The sequence below is a fragment of the Patagioenas fasciata genome, chromosome 27 (assembly GCF_037038585.1).
Source record: "Patagioenas fasciata isolate bPatFas1 chromosome 27, bPatFas1.hap1, whole genome shotgun sequence".
NCBI lineage: Eukaryota > Metazoa > Chordata > Aves > Columbiformes > Columbidae > Patagioenas > Patagioenas fasciata.
Window position 1 is genome coordinate 4725051 of NC_092546.1, and position 24778 is coordinate 4749828.

General features: G+C 46.3%; 1 protein-coding gene across 6 annotated transcripts; it reads left to right on the top strand.

The window, feature by feature from the left end:
- Positions 1-29: 29 nt before the first annotated feature.
- On the top strand, positions 30-24617 carry PTBP1 (polypyrimidine tract binding protein 1). Of its 6 annotated transcripts, none has more exons than XM_071799699.1 (15): positions 30-152; positions 3625-3655; positions 11839-11914; positions 12483-12655; positions 13686-13832; positions 14302-14472; positions 15153-15263; positions 15568-15742; positions 16300-16386; positions 17583-17731; positions 20183-20216; positions 20723-20815; positions 21038-21254; positions 21480-21557; positions 21871-24617. In XM_071799699.1, exons 1-15 carry the CDS (start codon positions 145-147, stop codon positions 22001-22003), a joined length of 1683 nt encoding a protein of 560 aa, XP_071655800.1. In that variant the 5' UTR covers positions 30-144; the 3' UTR covers positions 22004-24617. The 6 variants fall into 6 exon arrangements, with proteins under 6 accessions (XP_071655800.1, XP_071655801.1, XP_071655799.1 ...); XM_071799698.1 differs by having other exon boundaries at positions 136-263; XM_065858209.2 differs by having other exon boundaries at positions 136-263; positions 16300-16374.
- The last annotated feature ends 161 nt before the right edge of the window (positions 24618-24778 follow it).

Genomic DNA, 24778 nt, shown 5'->3' on the forward strand with positions numbered 1-24778 from the left:
CTCCGATAGCCAATGGGGCGTTGGCGCGGGTGAGGCGGGCCGGGCGGCGCCGCCATTTTGTGAGTCTATAACACGGAGCGGTTGGGTCCGTTCCTGCTATTCCGGCGCCTCCACTCCGTTCCCGACGGGTCTCCTCCGTGTGCAATGGACGGGTGAGTCCCCGCCGGCCAGGGCCTCGGCACGGGCGGCGCCGTGCTGGGGGCTGGGGAGCAGCGTCGCCAGACCCTTCCCGGGATGCGGAGGAGGGGGAGAAAGCGGCCGAGGTTCGCGACCCGCGCCGGGGGCTGGGGCGTTACCTGAGTGGGGGGGGAGGGGGGGGACGCTGAGGGTGCGGCCGGGCCGCCCGGCGGAGCCGAGGCGGGAAGGGGAGGGGGTGGCGGCCGGCGGTGCGGGAGGGGGTTCTCTTGCACGGGCCGCCCTCCCGGAGCCCCTCGCCGCGGGGGGGGAGCGGGCGCGGGCCCGGGGGCGGCCGTTGCTCTGCGGCCGCCGCCCCGACGCGGCGCCTCGTGTTGAGCGTCCTCCCCCCGCGCGCGCTCCCGCCGCGTGCTCGCGCCCCGCCGCTCGGTGCCGGGGGGTCCCGCTCCGGCCGCCCCGTCCTCACCGGGCGTGGGGAGGGGGGGAGGAGGCGGACACGCCTCAGAGAGGCCCGGCCGTGCGGCGGCGGGGGAGGAGCGCGGGGGGGCCGGGAGCGGCGCACCTGGCGGGGGGGGCGCGCCCGGAGCCGCAGCTGATTCACGGCCGGGCCTCGCTCCTATTGTCTGGCGTTCCTGGGGGTGGGGTGGGGCGGGGGGGGTCTCTTTGTGAGCGGGTCGCCCATCCGCACACGTTCTGCGCCAGCAGCCGGTTCCCGGTGTCCCGTCACCTGAGCCCCGCGGGGGCTGCGCGGTCCCTCCGCTCCCCCTTGTCCGGCTCCGAACTCCTGCGGATCAAACTTCCCTCCGCCGCTGACTCGAGGGGTTTTCTACAGCCCGACTCTTCCATCCCGGGCAGCGCCGGTTGCTCGGTAATCGCCACCTCGTCTCGCTTCAGAAGCGTTTGCTTTAAAACTCTTTCACCAAGGCAGCTCTGTCAGAAGGGACCTCTCCCCATTTTTCATCTCGGATAGTGCATCTTTTTACCCATCTGATTTTTGTTTCTTGTAGAGCGCAGTAGTTAAAATGCTTCAGAAGGCCTCTGAATAAGCAGTTTGTTTTCACAGAGCCTTAAGCCCAAATTAGTGCCTCCCTGCCTTGGAACACCAGTCTGGTGAAAATTAAGCGTAGTCACATGGCTGGGTTTTTTTACACAGTGAAAAAGTGGAGTCTCTGGGTTGTTTTCATCTAAAAAAAAAGCCTTGTATCTTATAATTCAGTTTTACAGTCCAGGATGCAGTGTGGGTTTCTCTAGATCCTTTAACAAGTTGCTCATCATGTTGAATGATATTAAAAACAATAATCTTCAACATGTGAGATCGTCCGTTCTAATGTCAAAAATCAGTTTATCAGCTGCCTGCACTGTAGTTCCTAGGAAAGCTGATTTACTATGGACGTTCAAATAGCTGTTTTACTGTAGAAATTTTAGTGTAACGTATACATCTTAACTATCCATTACCTATTGAAGATTTTGGTACGTGATCTGTTTACCCTGTTGAAACTTGGAAAGCTGCTTCTGCCCGTGGTTTTTGGGTTTGCCAAGCTGGCAGCGAGTGGCCACCCGGGCCCCGGCTCCCACGTCCCCTCCCAATGCCACATGAGTGATCCCGTTTGAATCGATTGCTTTGTTAAAACACGCAAGGGATTCATATGGGAAACCCTGCTTTGGAAAATGAACGAGAGGTTTTACTGGTGCTGCTTAATTTTCCTCCTTATCGTGTAGGAATGATCCCACTCCGTGTAAAAGCTGATTCTTATGAAAGGCTTCATCGGCTCTTCTTTTGGAAATGAGAGAAGTTTAATCCCCTCCTTAAGGTTAACACAGGACAAGAGAGTGAATCTGAAGATATGATGATTTATTGAGGGGGGGTGTGTGTGTGAGCTGGCAGTACATTGCACAGTTCTTGAGAAAAGTTCTTGCTATCAAGCGGGTTACAACAATATTCCAGGAATCGATAATTCTTGGCACATAAAGCAGGATGATTTTAAACCCTCTCCCCTATGAGGCTCCTTGATGTCGAACATTTCCTGTGCGTGAGGCCCTGGGAGGAACAGGAACTGGGGGGAGCTGGAGAGTTTGAGAAACTTGGGAGATTCCCTGTTCTTATTATGTGTTGCTGGGAATAATATTTTCAAGGTTATGCAAATCGCTGGGTCGACATCTGTATTTCAACGGAAGAAATGCGTACTTGTAGAATAGTTAGCAATTCTGCTAGAACTGTAATGAATCTTTAAGCTGCTATGTGCAGATGGGTTTAATTAGTTCATTACCGCTGGCTGTCAAAGTGCCGCAGAACCATCTGTGTGGTGCCCTGAGCCCAGGGATCACAGAACCTTCCTCGAGGAGCTCATGTGGAGAAAAAGGCGGCGATGGCGTGGAGAAAAGCAGCAATTGCACGAAGAAAAGCAGCGGTGGCGTGGCTGCCCAGCCGCCGCCGCTGGGCTGCAGCTCCAGCTGGAAACTGCTGGGTTATGATGACATGGCAGGGTGGTTGGGAAGAGGAAGCGTGAGGAGCTGAGCTGGCTGCTGCTCGTGTTACAGCTGCTTTGTGGAGCTGCTGAAACACCCAGGGCTTAGTAAGATCGAGCGATGTTCAGTTCCGCAAAAATGATCCGGGTTGTTGCAGGAGGGTAGGGAAGGGAGCGGTAGTAAATGCGAGTTCTCTGGCATTAAATCACTTTGTGCAATTGTTCTTGAGTACTTCAGATGTTGTGTTGCTGCGTTGGAGATGACCTCCCTGCCTTCTGCTTCACTGCCGTGTTTCCTGGAAGCTGCTGCAGCTCTGCCAGCCGCTCCTGGATCTTTATCCACAGCGCTGTGGATGTGACAGACTAAAATGATCATTTCTACTCTCAGGTTGATGCTGCTTTACAGTAGTTTGGAGTTCATAAAAAGATACAGTCTTCAGTGCAGGACTGTACTGGAAATCCTTAGGCTGCCCCAAGCGCTTCCCAACAAGAGTAACATGCAGGTGCTGTGATACTCGGGTGATGCCCCGGGTACAACGTGCCAAGCTGTGGACAACTCATTCTGATTCCATCAATTAAAAGTCACTCTAGTAGATGTGCGTTGTGGTAATAATGCTGGCAGGAACTAGTGTGAGTCGCTTGAGGTACAGCTAATGCGGTTTTTCATGCTAGTTAATCAGCAAGTCTCATTAGAGGAGGTTTGAGCAGTTTAGGAGCTTTTTTCCTTCAGATCTGTGTTAGGGACAATACAGTTTGTTTTCTAAGGCTGTGTCGTGCGGGTTTGGTACCCGCGGTCCTTCGCAGGCTCTGCTGTCGGAATGAAGAGCTGTGGTTCTCTGGCACTGCTGGGTCTTGGGTCTCCATCACCATCTCATAATTTTTCTTTGTATAAACTGTCCTTGGCTCACTTGCAAAGACAACTGTGCACTTTGACTTGCTTTTTTTCTTACTACTGTAAACTATACTGGATATTTGTGGCAAACCTATCTAACTTTTTTAATCCTTTTCTTTCTTTTTTCTACAGCATTGTCCAAGATATAACAGTTGGTACAAAGGTAGGCACTTCTCACTTTTTCTCTCTTTTTACACTGCTCAGCATCTGACCTAGATTTAGCCTCACCAAATGTAGATCTTCAGCTTTAAAGGGTTATTTCTGGTACCATGTAAATTGGTTTTAACCAGAAAGTAATTTAGTTTCATGTACACTTAAAACTTTTATTATGGCTCATCGCTTAGCTTCTTGGCATTTGGATATTGATTATCAACTGTCAGAAAAGAACTTTATTGCGTTTAGAAACAGCCTTTTCCCCTACTGAAATGTCAAGCTGTGCTTGTTACTTGTGTGCTAGACAATGCTTCTCAATGGAGAAATTGGTCCTTACTTTTTTTGAGAACTCCATTTCCTTTGTTTATGTGAATTCCTGGTCAGTTATATGTCAAAAATCCTTCTGCCACAACCCCCCGAGTGTTTAGCCGTTGATTTTTATCTCTTGCAAGTACAGTAAATATGACCTTTACCCTTCTAGTCGCAGGTTTTGAAAGTGCAGACTTAGCCCTGAAACTCAAAGTGCTGACAGGAGCCTCCTTATCTGCCGTGCGGTAACGGGCTGTTGTGTTCGCAGGATAAAGGCTCATTCCTGTGAAATGTTGAACTGGAATGTCCACAGTGTGTTACAGGGGTTTCATTTCATCCCTGAACATTGTAGCTATTGCTCTGGGATCAGGATTACAGTGAGTTCAGCCCTGTGAGTTCCTTTTCTTAGATAGCGTGTGTGGGAATGTTGGCCATCAAAGCAGGGATCCGACAGCCTTTTTTTAGTGGACTGAATTGTGTATTGTTTGGGTCTTCGTTATTAAATAAGAAACTTGAATAGGTTGGTGAAGTGGTGTGCGATAGGACTGATTTGAAGTAGAGCTGAGCTTGTGTAGCGTGAGCTCTGTTAGGCCTGCGTCTGCTCCTGGACAACAAGCAGGGTTTGCATTGCAAGTACAAAATCAGATGTGACTGCTGTTCAGCCTGGATGTGTTTGTTAGTGCTTTAGGGTTTCTGAGAAGCATTAAACGCACGAAGGAGCTCTATAATAGCCGTGGGATAAAGGTTATTGCAATGTTTCCTCCAATGAGAATCTGAAATTGAAATTAATGGTAGTGCCACAATTGTGTCTGATTCTGAACGCTATCTGCTGCAAGGAGGTGTTTGCTGTCAGAGGAGGAGGAACGGCTCAAACCTGGACAGTGAGGTTGGTTAATCGTTCAGAGCCATTATAAAAGGGGGACTAAGTCATCCCTTGACAGCTGTAGAGCAGCTTGATGCAGTATCTCTTCTAATAAACTGATTAATCTAGGTAAAAGTCCCCTCAGTTGGTTTTGACAGTGTGTCATTTGCAGCTTTAGGTTTCTGCATCGTTATGAAGTGGTTTTACATCACTAAACTTGACCAGGAAGCTCCTGAAACTGCAGTTGTAGTCCTGTTAGTAATCTTGAAAAGCTCCAGGCTGTGGTATCGCATGCCTCATCGCTCACCTGGGGGCGATTTCGGTCCCTGGTGATGCTTAAAATGGGAGAAATCCCAGCGAGTGCCTTGGCTCCCGGCACAGGACCTGTCACCAGGATTATGGAGCTGGATGGTGGGGTGAGGGGTGTGAAGCAGAAGCACCAAAACTGAGGGTTCTTCTCAAGTCAGGTGAGGCAGGTTTTGAGAAAGTCGAATCAAATTTAAAGAGTGGCAGAAACACAAAGCAAAGTTGAATCATCTTGATAAAGGTAAGTTTTCAAATTGTTTTTGCCATAGCCGTATTATTTGATTATGTTTAAATAAGTTATTGAATGTGGCAGTTTAGATCATGTACATTCTTTAATGTTCTGGTGTAACATGTTTTGCATGACGTGGATTTGCTTACATGAGTTAGAATCCTCTTCGGGCACAGCTGGGAGCAAAGCGAAGGCTTCTCCTGCGCCTGCATCCTCTGAGGTGTCAACTTACTCATTTTTACCATGGATGTACCAAGAAGGAGGGGATGGTACTCATCAAGTTTAAGGCAGTCGAAGATTACAGTCCCCAAAAGCTGTAAGGTCTTGCTGTAGTTTGTTACTGAGACACCTTTTCAATGTTCTGTTACTGTGACTGGTGTGTTCTGAAGTTGGAGAGTTCTCATCTTGAGGTCTCTCTTATATTGATGTAGCCCCCAGGTATTCTCATGGCCTACTCCTGGAGAACTGCACTGGCTGATGGTCATGGTTTTAATCAGGATGGTAATTGCAGTCCACATTCCTGGCCTTGTCATTCAACCTTGTCTGCAAGCTCTTTGGTTCAAGGGGTGTGAATTCGTTCAGGAAGCTCATTGCAGCTCTGGTATGGGGCTCTTGATGCACGGCCTTCTGGAGCGTCCTGCATGTTAGAAACATGGCATTTCAGACTTATTTCTTCCCATAATTTCATCGCTGTCTGCAAAGGAAGTATGGCCTTGAGATGGACTCGAAGGTGCTGATGCTGGCCCCCACAGTTGCCTCTTTGGAGTAATTTGGTCAAGATCACCCTCTGTATCTCATTTCCCTTTCTCTAATTCGCCCGGATATCACTATCTCTTTAGGCTTTAATGGTCTCTGAGCAGGGCTGACTTGCTAGAAAGAGTACGAGCTACGGTACATCATTACTCTTTAAGTGAAGTTGCATTTCAGTGATTGAAAAGGCCTCGGTTTAGGTGCTGAATAATCTTGTAGTTTCTTGCTTGAGTTCTTTCTGAAAGATGATGCTTCCAGAACCAGAAAGTACGCTTGTGTGGCATTTGAGAAGTTAATTTTTAAAACGGGGTTTGCTGGAGTGTGATACAGGCTGACTGCATAAAGTGATTTGTGATCAAGCCAGGATCTTTGCCATGGGAACAGTAATTACGGCTTCAGGCAGAAGGCCAAGAATGTTGTGAGGAAATTCCAGTCCCTCCCATGGCTTCAGCCAGAGGCTGCAACAAGCCGGCTCTTGTGGCCGCTGCAGCCGCCGTCACACGCGTGAGCCGTGGAGCCACGAACACGCGTGTCCTGGGGAAACGGCTCCATCCCATCTGCATTAGTGCCGCACAGCTTGTGTGCACCCGTGTCTGCGGCTTGGAGACAACTGCAGGGCACCCAGGAAACCCTCTGCTCGCGTTATGAAAACTGTTTAAATCTGTATTAGCAGAAATTTAAGCTGTTGGTTGCTACCGTGTTCAACGTGTCATCAAACTAGAAAATGTGGATGTGGTGCTGTGGTTGTTGTCACATCACACTAGTGAGAAGGGGAAGTGCGATTTAGTTTCAAATTTGGTGTGGTTCTGGTGTGGCTGCCTTTCCGGCTTCACAGGAGAACTTGCTGAACACTGTGCTTAATTCAGCAAGCGTGTTTTGGTAATCCCAGTGTAATGATCGCTTGGTGTTTGCCCAAGCAGATTGTAGTTATTACACAACTGCCATTTAGGTGAGATTGAATTAGCGCAGAGTTCCTTCTAAACCTGTGTGTTCAAATTGCCCTTCTACAGCTTTGGTCACAAAATGTTCTTTCATGGGTTCCATTTCCCCAAAGTGACACATCCAGCAATATTTCTTTCTGCCAGTGTTTGTATTAAGCTTTACCAAGGACCTTTCTGCTCCACTCTAATGATTTAGAAGACTCAAGGCAGACATGAGTTAAGTTTCAACTTGGGAGCAGCAGATCCCAAGGCCTGGGTGTGTGCTGCCCTGCAGAGCCAGAATGACTGCATTGCTGAGCCTTGACTTGAGGAATTCAGGGCTATTTAGAGTGGCCACACCTTTGATTTGCTCCAAGGGCAGGTTTGTTTCACACGGTGTCTCCATAGTAGCAAAGACTGAGAAAGAAAGTCCGGGAGGGGCGGGTGGGATGAGGGGCTGAGGATCCGGCTCTAACGCATCTCATTGCCAAATCCATGTCGGGCTGGGGGAGCAGCTGCTTTAATGGAATGCTTAAGTTTCTAGTGTCTTTTAAGAACTCAAAAATCTCTCTATAGTATAGAAATAGTACCAGCTATGATTTCTGCTCCATATCTTTTGCTGCTGTTTGTGATTGGATTGTAAATTGTCTCAAACGGGGCACAGTGGTGGGCGAGTGATGCCGAGCTGCGGACAGCGGGACAGCAGAGGCCGCCCGATCTTGGAGTTATTTTGTCTTGATCTTCATTAACTTTTTGACTTTACCAGGATGGGAGGAGGAAGCAGTTGTACTGTGTGTTCTTCAAAGGTGTTTTCACAAAAGGTTAACTCACGCTTTGTGTGACCCCAATCAGGATTTCTTTTCATGCTGCTCTACCTTTAGATGACTAAAATGTGTGAGGCAGGAGAGAAGGAAGGAAGCGCATGGGGTAACGTCAGTGGACCTCGCTGGAAGTGAGACTTCTGTGGAAGGCAAGAACTGGCAACCTTCTTCCTAGTGCTTTAAATTTAGTTCCACTCCTACCTCTTGAATCTCCCAGCAAAAAATGCCAGAATGCAACACAAGTGTGAATGATGATGTCACCAGACTGGATTTCTCTTCATTTTTTTTTTTGCAAAGTGATTTGAGCTGTGAATATCAAAGTTCACTCTCCCTTTCCCCCAGGACTGACCTCATTCAGAGCCCTTGAAGCAGACTGCAGTTCTCTCTGTGCTCAAATCGTTTTGCTGCTTTTATCTGAGGGAAGGGTTTGTGTGAGCTTCTTGGTGATCTGTGTGAGCTTCTTGGTGATCTGTGTGAGCTTCTTGGTGATCTGTGTGAGCTTCTTGGTGATCTGTGTGTCGTCTTGTTTGGAAAATATTACAGGTGTCTTCACTGGCTCGAAGGATCTTCGTACAGACGCTGCAGAGAGCGATGCTGCTCTGGGGGTTTCTCAGTGTGCCAGGGAAGGGTTTTCCGTGGGTCTGGGCTCGTGTCCCCCTGCCCATGTGCCCAGTCCCTTTGCTATTGCTCTGGTTCTGCTTTCTGCATGTGACGCTCATTGCATTCAGGAAGTTCATTGTTACCCTGTAGTACCACTTCTCTTGACATTCAGATTGTTCTGGTCACTTGGTTTGTATTTGTTTCCAGCCTTTTGCACTGGCAGAATGCACTTGATTTACTGTAATTGATTTAAAATAAGTGATGGGATCTTAAGTAGATAAAGGGTTATAGAGAGAGTTTCTTTAAGATGTGAAAGCCTTGATCAATTAAAAATTCTGATTTATTTGTTCAAACGTTAAAGCAAAAAGAAGGGTTTGGGGGTGGCCGAAAAGGAATTGGAAAATGAAGTAGTATCAAAATTCTACCTTGCGACTTCCTTTTTCTAATTCAGCAAAGGGAACTAAAGCAGCAGCGGTAGCCAGACTACACGGAGCACAGGTGTTCTATTAAATTAACGCAGCTTGAGCAATAGAGCTTTTGTAGCTGTCAGACAAAAGGAGCTGCTGCCATGGAGACGCTGCGGGCAGCTGTACCTGCAGCAGTGGCCGTACCTGAGCAAGAACGTCAGCGTGAATCGGTGATTGTTGTGAGCAGGACTGTGAACTCCAGCATCCGCAGAGCTGCGTGTGGAAGGAACTGCTGCGCAGCTGGGACCGCCCGTGGGAGGTGGGGAATAAACAGGTAGAGAAGTGGTGTTGGGTTGGCGCTGGCGAGCAGCCGAGCACCGCAGCGCCGTTTGCTCACCTCCTCCCTCCCCTGGATGTGCAGTCCTTCAGAATCAATAGCTTTTTATTGGCTTTTTGGCTAGAAGTCAAAATACCTAATGGATGCATTGTTGGTGAGAAGCTCTTCTAAACATTTTAAACCAGCCGGGCTTGCTTTGGTTCCTCTGGCTCTACTGAATGAGGGTACTTGGTATGGTGTATTTGAATTTATAACGTGGATTTAAAGCTTATTCGTAGCTTGTAAGCTACAGGAAGAGCAGACATTGGAGACTGGCAGGAGATGATGGGATCGCCGAGTGAGGGCAGCGATGGGTGGAGGCCTCTGCACCCAGGGCAGGTTCACAGGGCGCTCGTTCCATTTGCCTTGGGTCGTGCCAAAAGCGCAGAGGTTTCTGCGGTGATCGGAGTAGGAACCAAAAAAGCTGAAGTTGATGCAACTTCCCTGTGCTGGTGGAATCCCGGGGGGGCCGCGGGTGCAGTACAACGGGTGCGCTCCTCCCAGCTTTACACCTCAAAGCCAGCCTTTCAAAGGGAGTCTGTGGGGAATCATTTTTGTATAACTGCACAATACTATGTATTTACTGCCTGTAAACTTCCTCATGTAGAAAAAAAGACCTTGGAATAATTGTAGTTTTCCAGCTGCTGTAGTCTCCCCTGTTGGTTTGCGTGCACTTCCAGCTGGGGAGCTCGCACATTGCTGCTGCTTTTGATGTGGAGCGTCCTCTCCCTCTGCCTCCTGGGCTGGTCATCTCCAAGATAAGAAGGGAGTGGGTTGGAAATCGGTCTTTCGTTTAAAAAACCATCGACATGTGGAAACCAGCAGCAATGAGCATTCCTGGTCAAAGCGCCCTGCAAGTTGATTTTCAAATATGTGAGAAAATGTTTATTTTAAACGGGCCATTAGGAAAGTTAAATTCAGGGAATTTAAATTCTTTCCATAATAGTATAAATGTTTGTTTTTCCAGTTTATAGTTTCCTGGTGTTGCCTCTATGAGAGCCAAATATGTGGCTTGTTCTCCCGGCGTTTCCATGATGGACCAGTATGCACAAACGCGCTGGTTCGTACTGGAGTTCTACATGTCTAGGAATTTACAAGCTGGTATTTAAGAACATTGTTTTAATAAGTTCCAGGCCCATTAGGTCCTGCCGCGAGGGCTGATCAACACTGGTCTGTGCTGCCAGGGCTCTGGTTTGCAGCCCTGCTGCCACAAGAGTCTTTGTACAGTAGAATGGGGAATTATATGTTTTTTGCCTTGGAATTATGCATTAATTTGAGTCATCAAAAGGATGGGATCACAGTCTGACAGCCTCCCAGACTAGCTTGTGTCTTGCTGTACTCAGGAATCGAAGTGCTAATTAGAAGAGCTGTTAAAAGGCCTGTCCCCGGTCCCTGTTAAACACGAGACCTCGTGGGTGCCCCGGCCACTGTGAACCCTCTTGGGGCTCGCGGGTGACCAGCAGCGCACAAACCGGGTTTGGAACCTGCTCTAATTTCTCCTGTTTAGGACATCAAAGTCCTTGAGCCTGTCTTTGAAGAGCTAGCAGTGAGTAGTCAAACAAGAAATTCAAGATTTGAGGGGGAAAGAAAGAAAGAAAACAAGGCCTGTGTCTGTAATTGAGCGTTCTGGGGCTCGTGGTGACCTACTTCTGCTCACGGGAGGGAGCGGGGCTGCTGGCGTCGCGCAGGCGCTGTCACCGCAGGTGCCACCAGATGTGGGGCATGGTGGCAGTGGTTGGGCTGTCACCGGAGCGGGGGACATGCCCATCCCAGGCAGGGACCAGCTCTGCTCTGCTTTCTCTGCCGATGAAAGCCTTGTAGCGTGGTGTTTCTGTGTAAGAGTCGTGTAGAAAGATATGAGAAAATGCTTTGGTATGTCAGATTTTTATTACTGTATTTGCTGACAGTTTACAATGGGATTTTAAAGTCTTCTGTGGAACTTGTTTGAAATTAAGCTGTACTGATTTGAAGCTGTTATGTATATAAGCATAGATTGTGCTAAAAAGTCATTTGTAGTCTTGTTTGCTTTTGCTTTAGTAGCATTTGTCATCCCTCCTACTTGAGTTAGACCAGTCTTGGTCAATGGAGATAATTCTGGTGACTTTACGGGGAATCCTGGAATAGTTGAAACCGCTGCATTGGGTGCAGTGATCTCCTCCATAGATCTGCTGGGCTGTGTTTGCAGGCGATGGAGCGGTGCAGTGACTGTGTGGGTTGCCGGTCTGCTCCGCGTCCGCTACAGCGTTGTTCCAGCTTCACCTGAAAGCATGAAAACCTTGTCTGATACGAGTAGTCAGAAATCTTTTGTTAAATACCGCAGGAAAATGTGAATATTGACGCACAACAAGGCGTTTAGTGGCTTCAGACAGTCCAACAGCGCTTAATCTCCTATGATTCCTAATGCTTACCTGAAAGGAGATATTGGATAGTGCTACTCAATTACTAAATTGGATCTTACTGATATTTAATTTATGATGGGGGTGAGGTTCGCTGCCCGCTGTCAGTATATTTTCACTTACTGTTCAGTTTTTCTACAGTTGTTCTGCTTTAGGAGTACCTGAATAGAATTGAGTGAAAATGCCATCAGTTTACCTTTTGTCTTTTCTTTTCCAGCGGGGACCTGACGAGCTTTTCTCTGCTTGTGTTACTAACGGACCCTTTATCATGAACAGCAACTCTTCTTCTGCAGGTAATTTTGCCTACAAAAAAGAATAGCAGTTGATAAGCAAGTACTGTGAGGAGGTCTGGTTTTGGTTTGGTTTTTTCCCCACTTAGCCTTTATTTTAAAATCTCTTCATTTTTAGTACTTATTAGGCCTTTTGTGATGAATAATAATACTCTGTCCTGTACTCTTACAAGGTTAGTAGAATGAATGAAATCATTACAGTGCACTTGCTAAAATGCTTTCACAAAATTGGAACACACAGGTTTGTGTGTAATCCAGCTAATCTAAAATTGCTGTACTATTACTTTCTATAAGTTGTCCCAGAATGCCAAGAATCCCAGTCAAAGTGCAGAGGAATAAAGCAGCAATCTAGAATAGTGGCTTGGACCACAGCAATGTCACCTGCGTCGTGTCATTTGAAACAACAACAGTGTGAAACACGCGCTTCAGACTCCAGTGAAATTAGCCTATGGAATTTCTCTGTAATAGAATAATAGCTGGATGGGGAGCAGAAACTGTGTTGCAAAAGTTGGCAGCGGGTGCTTATTCTTTCAAACCCACTCTAATGAGCAGTAACTCTTGCCTTTTACAGCTAATGGAAACGAGAGCAAAAAATTCAAAGGCGATAGTAGAAGTGCTGGGGTCCCATCCCGAGTGATCCACATCCGCAAACTCCCCAGTGATGTCACGGAGGCCGAGGTCATTTCTCTGGGCTTACCCTTTGGCAAGGTCACCAACCTTCTCATGTTGAAAGGCAAAAACCAGGTATTGTCTCCGTAATTGAAAGCAGGGTTTGTGTCAAAGCCTCGGTGAGTTTGTCATCAGTAAACCTGATCCAAGTTGTTTAAACAACTGTTGTGTGTTAGGAGTCAATAACTTCTACGTACTATTATTTTACTTTTCCATGATTATCCCATGAGCTGTAGAAAATGCTATTTTCAGACTGTACAAGGAACTAAGTCCATAATGATAGGTTGTCGCTTATAATTAGCATTATGCTTGATTTTTAAATTACAGACCAGGTAAATTATTTGGACAGCAGTGACATGAGTTGGCTTTTCTCACTCAAGCCGGTGTGACAGTTGAGTAACCACCAGTGTAACTTTGCATGTTAAGGACACCTTTACAGATCCAATAAATGAGCTGCGTAAAGCTGGAACACTCTTGGGTAATGCAGGTGGTGTGCACTAATTTGGTAACTAAAATTGTCTTACAAATTAAGGAGTAAAAAAGCAAGCCAACTTTAATCATTGCTTAAAATACCATGTCTGTAATCTTAATTATGGAAATGTGCCTCTGATATATTGCGTGGTGTGATTATATGTAAGTGCTTGATGTAATGACTTGCTACAGTCCCTGACGTTTTTGTTTTGAAGTAGAGAAAACCATAAAGGTACGGAACAGCGAGTGGGAGGTTGCTCAATAGGATAAGTGCAAGGGCTCTGGATTCCTGCTGGATTCCTGTGTTGTTGCAGAGGCTTCTCTCACTACCCCTTTCCTAAATCTCTGTAGTGTGGAAGTCTCAGGGTGAGGCTGAAGCATCACATACATTAAGTCAGTCTGCACAGTGAAGATCCTCGTTTGTTCTACACACAGTTGGTTCTTAAAAAATTCCACGTACAAAAACTTGCACGTAAATGCAGTTGTGAAAATCATATGCAGTTGCAGTTGAACCAGAAGTTCCTCCCAAAGCTGTGGGTTGTGTTATGCTCTTGTGGAGTGGTACTGAGTGTTACTGCTATCTCTTGGTATGTGCTACTTTGAGAATGTCCGTGTTGGCTTTGCCTTTGTGCAGGCGTTCATAGAGATGAACACGGAGGAGGCGTCCAACACCATGGTCAACTACTACACCACAGTCACTCCCGTCCTGCGGAGCCAGCCCATCTACATTCAGTTCTCCAACCACAAGGAGCTGAAGACAGACAGCTCTGCAAACCAAGCCGTTAGTTTGTGTTCTTTCTGTTGTCCTGCCGGTGGGAGGGACGAACGGACGGGTCTCTGCTGCTCCTCTGATCTGTACTGGTGGAGATTTGGTGTAACTATGAGTGCTAAGCAGAGCATATAACCTTCTAGCTTATGGAATAAGGACTTTGACAGCCTAGTTTTGCCTCTTATCTAAATAATGGAATAATTTTGCTGCCTCAGATGCTGAGCAAGGTTCTAGCGGTACCATAAGCACTTAGTTTAGTTTATATTTTTGCATTGTGCTTACTGATTGGGGTGGTCTGCATTGTCCACATTTAAATGTGCTGAAGTCATTGCATCCCCAGCCTTAGGAACTGTAAGTTGCTTTCTGTTCTGGTAACTGTTGAGTTCTGCTAGCGCAGTTTACAGATAGGAAGCTCAATAAAAGCTCAGCATGTGTTTTTGCAAGCAGAGGTGTCGCTCTAACAGCGTGTCTGGTTCTGCAGCGGGCCCAGGCAGCTCTGCAGGCCGTGAATTCTGTGCAGTCCGGGAACCTGGCCCTGTTGGCCTCCCCCGCGGCCGTGGATGCTGGGATGGCCATGACTGGCCAGAGCCCCGTCCTCAGGATCATCGTGGAGAATCTTTTCTATCCTGTCACTCTGGATGTTCTGCATCAGGTAAAACATGTCACCGCAACTTCTTGAATTCTGTCAAATTTCTACTTTCTGGAAGCTCGAACACCTACACAAGAGTCTTCTATTTTTGGTCCCAATCTGGCCAGACTTTAATTTCCAGAGGTTTGATTGCTGGTCCATTTTAATTGGATTACAGTCTGGTACAGTGCAAGGGACAAATGTTTAAGTTTTCAAGACAGCTCTTCAGGTTCTGTTTAGGGTTGAGCAGCAGTAGCTGCTCTATGTCCTTGTCTGAGGGCAGGGGGAAACAAATCCGGCATCCAGGAGTCATTTGGGCAGCAGCCTGTTTGGAAAGTTCCTGCTGTCTGCTGCGCTCGCTTAATCCCATCTTCGTGTTTAAAATGCAAGCTTGACTGCAGTTAAGAATCCCTGAAATTCTTGGAAGAGTTCCAGTTGCTGAAGGTTTATGTGAATCTTCCTGTCTAAGAACTCATAACAAACAGAGGCTTTAATTATTAAGGGGGGCAGTTCAGTCACCCGGATGTTTTTCCAGTTTGATGCTGTGATGCAGGTTAAACAATGCCCACAACGCACTTCAAAACCTTGAGTGTTCAAGTTGGAGAGGCAACAAGGTGAAAGGATAGCTTCTGTTGTTTCCGAGATCAGTATGAAATGAACTTACTGGAAATGACGTAACAAGCTACGCAAATCCTGTCTTGCAGATTTTTTCCAAATTTGGTACAGTCTTGAAAATCATTACATTCACGAAGAACAACCAATTTCAGGCCCTGTTACAATATGCTGACCCAGTGAGCGCTCAGCATGCCAAACTGGTGAGTAGTGTGATAGCAGGGCTCAGTACCTGAGTTACGTTAACTCTTGGGCTAGGGTTGATGTTAGAAAGGTGTATTTTGGAGTCTTTGGTTGCAGGTTTTCGTGAGCAGTGCCCTGGTGGCAGCTCACGCGTGTCAGTCTGCAGTACGGCTGATTTGGGTGGGTACTAAAGGGGGTGACATGAAGCGGTGCTTCCTCTGCACAGCAGGATACCTGGCAGGAATGCAACACGAGCTCCTCAGAGATTTGTTGTGATTTTAGTATGAATGCACCTTGGATGAAGAATGGTTTGTTTCCTTGCAGTCTTTAGATGGACAGAATATCTACAATGCCTGTTGTACGCTGCGCATAGAATTCTCAAAGCTCACAAGTCTCAATGTAAAATACAATAACGATAAGAGCAGAGATTATACACGGCCAGACCTTCCTTCTGGGGATAACCAGCCCGCTCTCGATCCGGCTATGGCAGCTGCTTTTGGTGAGAATTCCTGGTGTGGGAGCAGGATAAATGTAACTGATACATGTGCCAGCTGTAGGGGGGTCAGGCACATAATCCTAGTGTATTTGGTCATCCCAAATTTGAAATACATTGGGGCTAATGAGGAAAATTTGGGAACCACCAAATCAGACTTGTGGAACATGTGGGTGCACATCCTGCTCTGAAAGCTCCTCCGGCTCTGGGTTCTCCCGCTCTCTGTGCTGCTGGTGCCATCTGCTGTTGTGCCCGCAGTGCAGACTCAGCGATAATTTGAGGTGTTGTAACCTGGATTTGGAGAACTCTGCTGTGGTGAAGCAGTTCCAGGAGCCTCCGGGCTGCGTTGTGGTCCCAGCACCACCCGAACAGCAGCAGTTAGGGGAGGAATGGCTTTTGTAATTCCTTGAAGTTCAGTGTTACATTAGAGGCATTTTTGAATGACTGTTTGTGTTTTAGGGTTTAACTTTTAACCAAGTGCTTATGTTGAAGGACAGATCAAGGCTAAATCTGGAGTTTTCTTGCTGTTGGATGTCTTTGTATAATGTGTATATCTTTCCCAGGTGCCCCAGGAATAATCTCCGCTCCATATGCGGGAGCTGGCTTTCCTCCTGCCTTTGCAATCCCTCAGGCTGCAGGTACTGTAGTTCGTAAGTTGAATTTTTACATAGGTTTTCTGTTGCTGAAGCATCTTGATGTTCTAAAGCTAAGCAGTGATGATTTTTGCTGGGGTTAGACATGGAAATTCGAAATGCTGGTGTTTAGGCGTAGAAGGGAACAGTGTTTCAGTACCTGATGGAAGCTGTGGCACCTCTGGCTGGGCAAGATCCCAATGACAGGAGGAACACAACTAGCAGGACGAGAGAGACAGCAAAGGCAGCATTTAAAATAGTTGGGCAAATGGAATGGTTTTGTATTTTGAATTTCCTCATGTGGTTGCAGACGTTGGGAGCTCTTGGACAGCTGTAAATGTGGTCAAAAGCAAGGAAATGTCCATTTTTTTTCCCAGATATTTTGAGTAAAGTTGGTATTTAAACATTAATTACTTGCACTGTGAAGTTTACAGCTCATGTTCCAGGTAACAAGTTCTTGCTACTTGCAGAAGTAGCCAGGTGTCTGAGATTAAAACCTTCAGTTTTAGGTGCTAAATACACTCATTGGCGTGCTAGACTAAACAATTTTTGCTTTGTTTTTAATAGCATACCAAGCTATCTTGACTTTCTTGTAGCCTGATGGAATTTCCTTGCTTATGACAAACAAGCACAGGGATGTTTTGGTGATGTCCTGTGCCCCTCAGAAGCGATTCCATCCCATTGATCATTAGCGATTGTCTTGCACTGAAGCTCTTCCCTCTGGAGGGCTTGTGAAGTGCAACTACAAACGCCTATAAGTAAAACTGTCATGTTTCTCCATTCAAGAAGAGACGAGTTAATGATAGCATACGATATCTGATTGTTCCATGCATGGTTAAGGAGTGAAGCGTGTTTGGCATGCACTGGTTGGAAAACCCCTTACAAATGCACCGTTTGTGACACCTGCCCTGCACCAGCAGCTTTGTGCTGATTCCGCTGCTTGTGAAACGTGCAAAGTCTCGTAGTCAGCAGGATAGTGCTGAGAGGCACCTTGTAAGCACCAGGCATTGCAAGAGCAAATCCTCTTAGAAATGGGGACATTTCCTGCAGCACCAGAATCGGAGGCTCCTGTTGCCCTTAGAAGATGTGGTCACCATGTGTCAGATGGTTACATGCATGTTATAGAAGGTGTGCTGCTCTCCCTTCTGGTGCAGCAAACACACTAGAGTACCTGCTGTTAATTGCTTTACTGGTTAATATTCTCTAATTTCCAGGCCTGACAGTTCCAAATGTTCATGGAGCTCTAGCTCCTTTGGCGATCCCCACAGCAGCAGCTGCGGCGGCTGCGGCAGGACGGATCGCCATCCCCGGCCTCGCCGGGGCAGGGAACTCTGTTCTGCTGGTTAGCAATCTGATTCCGGAGGTTAGTGGAGTCGTCATTTACTTTTTATTCTCCTTCCTGTTACCTCTGCTTTCACTTTCTGAACACAGATTGTGCTGAAACTCATTGAAAGTGAAATCCTACCGTATCCTAAAGGAAACGGCAAAAGTAGGAAAGCAAATGCCAAGTGCTCTGCCAGCTCTAAGCCTCAAAGCAGATCAGTACTCTAGTTGCTGTAGGGAAATGGGAAAGTCCATCTCTCCGATTAAAATCCTGCTCGTCCTTGGTCCAAAGCCAAGGATGCTGCCTGCCTGCTCATGTCCCTCCCTCCGTGGTGCGGGGCCTCCCTGCCCTTCCGTGGGTCACGGAATAGTCATGTCCGTCCCGTCTTTCCCTGAGCATGTTGTAGTTTTTAATACATTAATTCAGAACTACCGAGGGTTGGTTTGGACCTCTGCTCCTCGTATAGTGTCTGGGCCCCCACCAGCTTGACTCTGGACCTGTGCAGCGTTTCCTCTGCTGTGTGCTTGCACATTTCCCTTTCCAAGATACCTGGTAGTTTTTCCTTAGCTAAACCCCTTAACAGCTCACAGTTTACATTTTCAATTCTACTCAGTGAGTTGAAATATTTGGGTTTCTTTAAAAATAAACCAGGTAACATTTGAATGGAAGTTGTCTCTGAAAGAGAACTTCATAAAACAATTTGATATGGGTATCTTGGATTTCTCTTCAGTCAGCTTTTGGCTCTTTGTTGGATTGAAACTGTAGATCCCTCTAATGTGTGCGGTAGAGTATGAGGAGTCTCTGCTGAAAAACACTTTAACTGGTGGGACTGTGCACACAAGTTAGTACTATGCAAAGCCATAAAACTTACCAGTGATGTCAGAGTAACCACAAAACCTCTTTTGCATCAAAGGGAAAGCCTGGATGTGATGAATGACCAAAATATTTAACTCTTGATGAGACAAAGCAATTGAATCAGTATTTCAGACTACTCTTTTTATCTGTCATTACTGTTTTCTCCAGGGCATGAAATAACGGCGGGGACTGTGGCAGAGCTTTGGTTTGGATGAGTTTCTTCCAGCCCAGAGCTCCTCTGCCATTCTGGAGCTGGCTCTGCCTCGGTGCTGGGACTTGCTGGTCAAACAAGTCTCAATGTTAAGAACCGGCATCGTTATCCTCGACCAGTGCAATACTGTCGAGTGTGTTTCATGGGCTGGTTTCACTGGCTTTGCTGAACAGGCAGGTGTGCACAGCAGTTATTTCATGCCTTGTGGTTTTAATGAGCTCTTCACTATCCATCCAGCTTATCTTTGGGCTAGAGAGACTTTGATACTTGTACTGAAGCTGTGAACTAACAGACCTGAAACTTTTTCCATTGCCTGTGTAATCAGTGTTGTAGAAACTGACCTGTGCCACAGCCGGTTAGGAGGAGACCGCATTGCTCGGAGTGACTGCTCGGTGAGGCTGTACGGGGCGTTTTCCTGAACCAACATGGCAATTGAACTTGTTCCACTTTCCCTTTCCATAAGGAGTTAAGGAGGCTGCACATCCAGCTTGCACTGACCTTGCTGTGGGTGCAGACTGGGGTGTGCGGAACCATTGCTGGACCCCGTGGCATCTGGGGGGGTCCTGACAGACCTGGGGGTCCCGTGTTCCTGCACAGGGAGCGCTTTGGGCAGAGCCCAGAGGGCTTGGTAGCGGTATAGCTGCTAAACCAGATGTTCTGCTGGTGGAAATGGGTCTGCTCTGAGTGTCACAGCTTGGGCTGCAGGATTGATCCTGCGTTCCCGGTCCTGAACAGCCACGGCTGTGCTTGTGACTCCAAGTCCTCTCCCGTAAGAAATTGGAGAAATCTTTTTAGTCAAATTTTAGGCAATACCACACAGTTTAAATGTTAAAGCCTGTAGCAGTCACTCTGTTGCGATACCGTCTCTTACTTCTTTGTATATCTGAAGTTAAAATGCTTTTTCTTTATCATTGTGTTCCACTAGGTAAAACCTATTAACTGTTTCTGTAAACAAGTTATTGTATGTAGAATTCTATAAATCTGACTGATGGAACACTACATATTTCCTTATGTATTTACTGACCTGTGTTTTTTGCTACTTTTTTCTTTTCTCCCCATCCCTGAATTTTTGTTCTTCCCCTGATCCGGAATTTCTTTGCCAACTGACTGCACGGTACTTCTGCTTCCTGTTGTTGCTTGAAACACAAAATAAAAACATTCCCCTTCCAAAAACAAAAAAATAAACCAAAAAAAAAAAAAAAAAAACCAAACACAAACCAAAAACCAAACCCTGCTCTTCGGAAACCAACCTGCCCTTCAATATTAACCATCTTGAAAACTTCATCATCCATCAACCAATTTCGCCATTTCCTGCGGGGACTCTGCCCTTCCTCGTTGTGGACGATTTGTGCAACCTCGCTCTCCCCTTCGATTCCTTACCTCTTCCCTGTCCCTCCGCTGCCTTGCTCTGCTGTTCTCTAAAGAGAGTTACACCCCAATGCCTCTTTATTCTTTTCGGTATGTTATTATTCACACTTTTTATTACCTTGTTTTTTCATTTATTTGAGATTACTTCAAAAATGTACAGTTTGCAGTTTGCCTTTTTTGTTGTTGTTTTGTTTTGAATGCGTAATTTCATTTTGACATTGTTGACTTAGTTTGCTGTTTAATTTAGTTTGCCTTTATTTTACGTTCGGTTATGCATGGTTTATTGCTTTGCATGTCTTTTTTACGAGAGTTTTAAATTGTGATAGCATGCTAAATTGTCCAGTCTTCTGGCAGTAAGATTTGTTTGCTTTTTGCTGAAACCCAGTATCTTTTCTTTAATGTATTGTTCCATTATTATTCTGCTATATAAGAATGTTCCTTAATTAGAGCAGAATAAGTAACGGTGGTTGGAATGAGATCAGTTCTGGTTGTGAATGAATGTTTTTGCTGTTGGATTGATTAGCTAATATTAAAGTTAATTGAGAGCGTGTTTTTGCCCTTACCTAAGACTGTTCTTGTTTCCTCCCTTTTTGAAGGAGTCTACGGTGATGTGCAGAGGGTGAAGATTTTATTTAAAAAGAAAGAGAATGCCCTAGTTCAGATGACTGATGGAAACCAGGCCCAGCTTGGTAAGCAAGCTTAACAGAGTTGGACTCATAGCATTGAAGAGACCTAATGGGGGATTAGAGCTTTGATATCAGTGCTGGCTTCAAAAAACAAAGGTCCCAAACCCAAATGTGTCTCTGTATTGAACATGTGGCTTTGGGGGCAGCTCTGGGGAAGGGAAATCTGAAGGGCGAACAGAATAACCATAGATTAACCACAGCACACGCTGCCTTGCCCTGTTGCAGCCATGAGCCATTTAAACGGTCAGAAGCTCCACGGGAAGCCGATCCGTATCACGCTGTCCAAGCACCAGACGGTGCAGCTTCCCCGTGACGGGCAGGAGGACCACGGCCTCACCAAGGACTACAGCAACTCTCCTCTACATCGCTTCAAGAAACCGGGCTCCAAAAATTTCCAGAACATCTTTCCTCCTTCTGCCACTCTTCATCTGTCTAACGTTCCGTAAGTATCTGCATGGGGAGTTCCCGTGTGGCCAGGGATAGAATTTGGGCGAGTTTAGTGTTGGGAAACGCGGTCAGTGTTGTGCTGCTCATGGGAGGAGGACTTGCCCACCCTCCTGTTCTCATCACTGTCCCAGTCCAAGGAGCCACTGGTAGAGAATTTGAAAAGATGAGAATTGGATTTTAGTCTGTCAACATATGTTTGACTGCAAAACCTCTGTTTCAGACCTTCAATAACTGAAGAAGACCTTAAGATGTTGTTTTCAAGCAACGGTGGGATGGTGAAAGGATTCAAATTCTTCCAGTAAGTGTTTTTTCTCGCAATGGGCTTTTCAGTGTGGGAGCACTTAGTGCTGATTGTGTTACAACTTGGGTGAAGAGAAGGGTGAGCAGGATCATCATTTGACTCTGGAATCGAGAATTGCAGGATAAGCCAGGACTGAGTGCGTGGTGAGTGTGGGTGGAGGATGGGAACTGAGGCAGCTGAGTGACAACTTCAGTATTCACGTTTATGATAAAGATACTATCTTCCTTATAAAAATTAAGTGTCTAGCTCTTGCCAGTTGAATTTTCCGCTGGCCTTGTTGAACAAGTGTGACTCGAGTCTGTCTCACCAGGAAAGACCGTAAAATGGCTCTGATCCAGATGGGCTCCGTGGAAGAGGCCATTCAGTCGCTCATCGAACTCCACAATCATGACCTGGGTGAGAAGCATCACCTGCGTGTGTCCTTCTCAAAGTCCACCATTTAAAGCTTGGGAAGGCGTAAGACAAAAATGGACTTGACTTCAAACCTCTTGGGTTCAGCCTTGACCTTAAAAAAGGCTGAACACGAGGGTTTCAACTTCCATCATTCCAGAAAAAAAGCCACTTTAAAAATGCAGCTGAAGTGACCTTAAGAGACCAGAGATTTTATTTTTTTAAAGAGAAATCAGTTTACCGGTTTTTAAAAAAGAAAAAAAGTTAAATCTAATTGATATTGCTAACCTTGCGGTGATGGGTAACAATCTTGACTGTTCCAATAAAAAAATCACAAGCTCAAGTTTACACTTTGGAACCTGCTCTGGGAAATCCCCCTCCCCTCCTGCTCCTTCTCCCCCAAAAAGCAGATCCTAACAAGTTTATCAGGTTTCACTTTGATGCCTTTTTGATTTTCTTTACCCATCCATGCCTTGAAAGACCTAAAACCACTGTGTAAATTCACTTTAGCGCCTTTGTGTCAGGATTTTGCGAAATGCATGGTGTGTAGGAGCTCCAAACTCAATCCAGCACAAACAAATCAGCCGCGTTGATCCTGCCCGACCCGTGCATCTGCTGTCCTGTGCCTTAAACCTTTTCCTTCTTTGGGGAAACATGGGAAGCGTAGGGAGCGCTGGGGGAGCCGAGGGAAGGGGCGAGCGGCGCCCCCAGGCCCGGCCCCCGCGGGGGAGGCCGAGTGGAGCTGGCAAAGTGGATAAAGAAAATATTGGGCTTTTCGCTCTTGCGGCAACCGCAAGAAACATCTCGATCTGTCTTTGTGCCGCTTCCACCCTGCTCGTGGTTCATGGGCACCTGGGGTTTGCCCGGCGCTGGGCATGGAGCGTTCCCCAGACCAAACACATCCCAACAGTTCGATCATGACGCAGAATTAACCACTGGTGGACACTCGTGAGGACGAATCATTCAGTTTGTCAAAATTGTGTGTGTGTATATATATATATATCTAAATACCTGGCTAGGATTTGAAGAATTCTTGGGTATCCCGTGTTTAGAAAGGTGTTCACGTGAGTCACCTTCACGCCCCTGATTTGAGATTAACCAGACCAATGTAGCTCTGCCGTCATTCTTATAGCATGTCTTCAGCAGTTGAGCTTTTTGTTTTTAATTCTTGTATTATACTTTTGATGCTGTTGCTGTCATCTGTGCCTAGCAATATTTCCAGTTGACCAAATATTCTAATCTCTTTATATGCAAAAGAAATAGTTTAAGTACCTTTTTATAGAATGATAAGATGGTATAAACGTAATCTAAATTTACTCCTTTGTGGTATTATCCTTGTATACTGTACTTTTTTGTTTTGTAATTGAAACTGTAGGGCAGGAATTTAGTTGTCAGGCTGAGGTCATGACTGAGGACGAGTAATGTAACGAAACCGATACCACACGTTCAACAAAGCCGTTTCCTTTAAAGCAAAGCGTTTGAGGTAACAAGCTCCAATAGCTTGTGAATTTAAAAGGACCCAGGCTCAAGTTTTCACCTTTTAACCTATAAGCCCAGACCTTTTAAGTTATAGGAAGGGAATTTATTAAAAGTAGAATGCGACAGATCGTTTTTTTTCCCAATGATACAACTTTATTTTTTCTGGCTTACAACTCTTTCCCGGGCCATTCTGCCTTCTATTTTGTGTAATCCGGTGTTGCCTTACATTTCCCTCTAACCTGCAACCTGTTCGGATGCAAAAATAACAAGAATCTTGTACTTTTTTTCAGGGTTTTTCTGCAAAAATTGTGGACCAAAGTTTGTTTTTTAATTGTCTTAGTGTTGCAAGTTACGATTTCCTCGCTCGCTGTGGGAGCTCCTGACTTGCCCGGCACTGAGCGTTTGAAAAGTCTTAACTTGTTGTAGTTGCTCCCTGAGCTCTCGAGGGTGTGAATTGTGCGGAGCAGCGTGTGGAGCCCGAGCTGGGGACACCGGGTTGGGACCGTCCCCCTGTGTCCTGTTGGAGACGCCGCTTTGGTCACCTCTGATTAAACCTGTTAGCCAAGAGCCTCGTGCTCCTGCACCAGCGGCCGGGAGGGTGAGTTAGCAGAGTTAATTTGCTCATCTCCCGAAGTGCAGAACCAGCTCCACACACAGCCCAGGAACCACTGGGCAGAGGCTCTTTGGGATGGAACCTTTTGGTGGCCACCGGTGCCCATTTGGTTGCCCTGCCTTGTGTGCAAAGTGCAGGCGAATGAGTTGAGGTGACCCCGGGACCAGGCGATTGGGGGTTTTTCCTTTGGATCCCTGTGTTTGCATGTAAAGAATGTGAGTAACAAAAGGGTGTACATATTTATAATTTTTTTATACCTGTTGTAAGACATGAGGGGGCAGCAAAACCCAGTTTTTTTATGGTGAACAGATGTATTGTATATTTTGATAACAGCTATTACAGGTTCAGTATTGTGGAAGGTGGGGTGGGGAGGGTAAGCATACACAACATCAGAATTCCATTGCCTCTTTCAAAGAATGTTTGTAATGCAAAAAGAAATGAAATTAAAACTATTTTATAACAACCTTTGTACCTTTCTGTAGCTCCATTATTTACTGTTCAGATTGTAGAAAGCAGTTATTGGCCAGTCTGTACTTGTGCTTTCAATAAATTTCTTCTGTATTCTTTGCTTCTGATTTTCCTATCTTTTTATTGTGCCTATTTTGCTTCTGATTTTGTTTTTGTTTTCCTTCTAATATGTAATTTCAGCTGCCTCATTTTATATATAATTTGACTCCTCCCATAGCTCTGGGCTGGCGGAGCGTTTGTCCCTCTGGGGGTCGGGGACACGGATCCC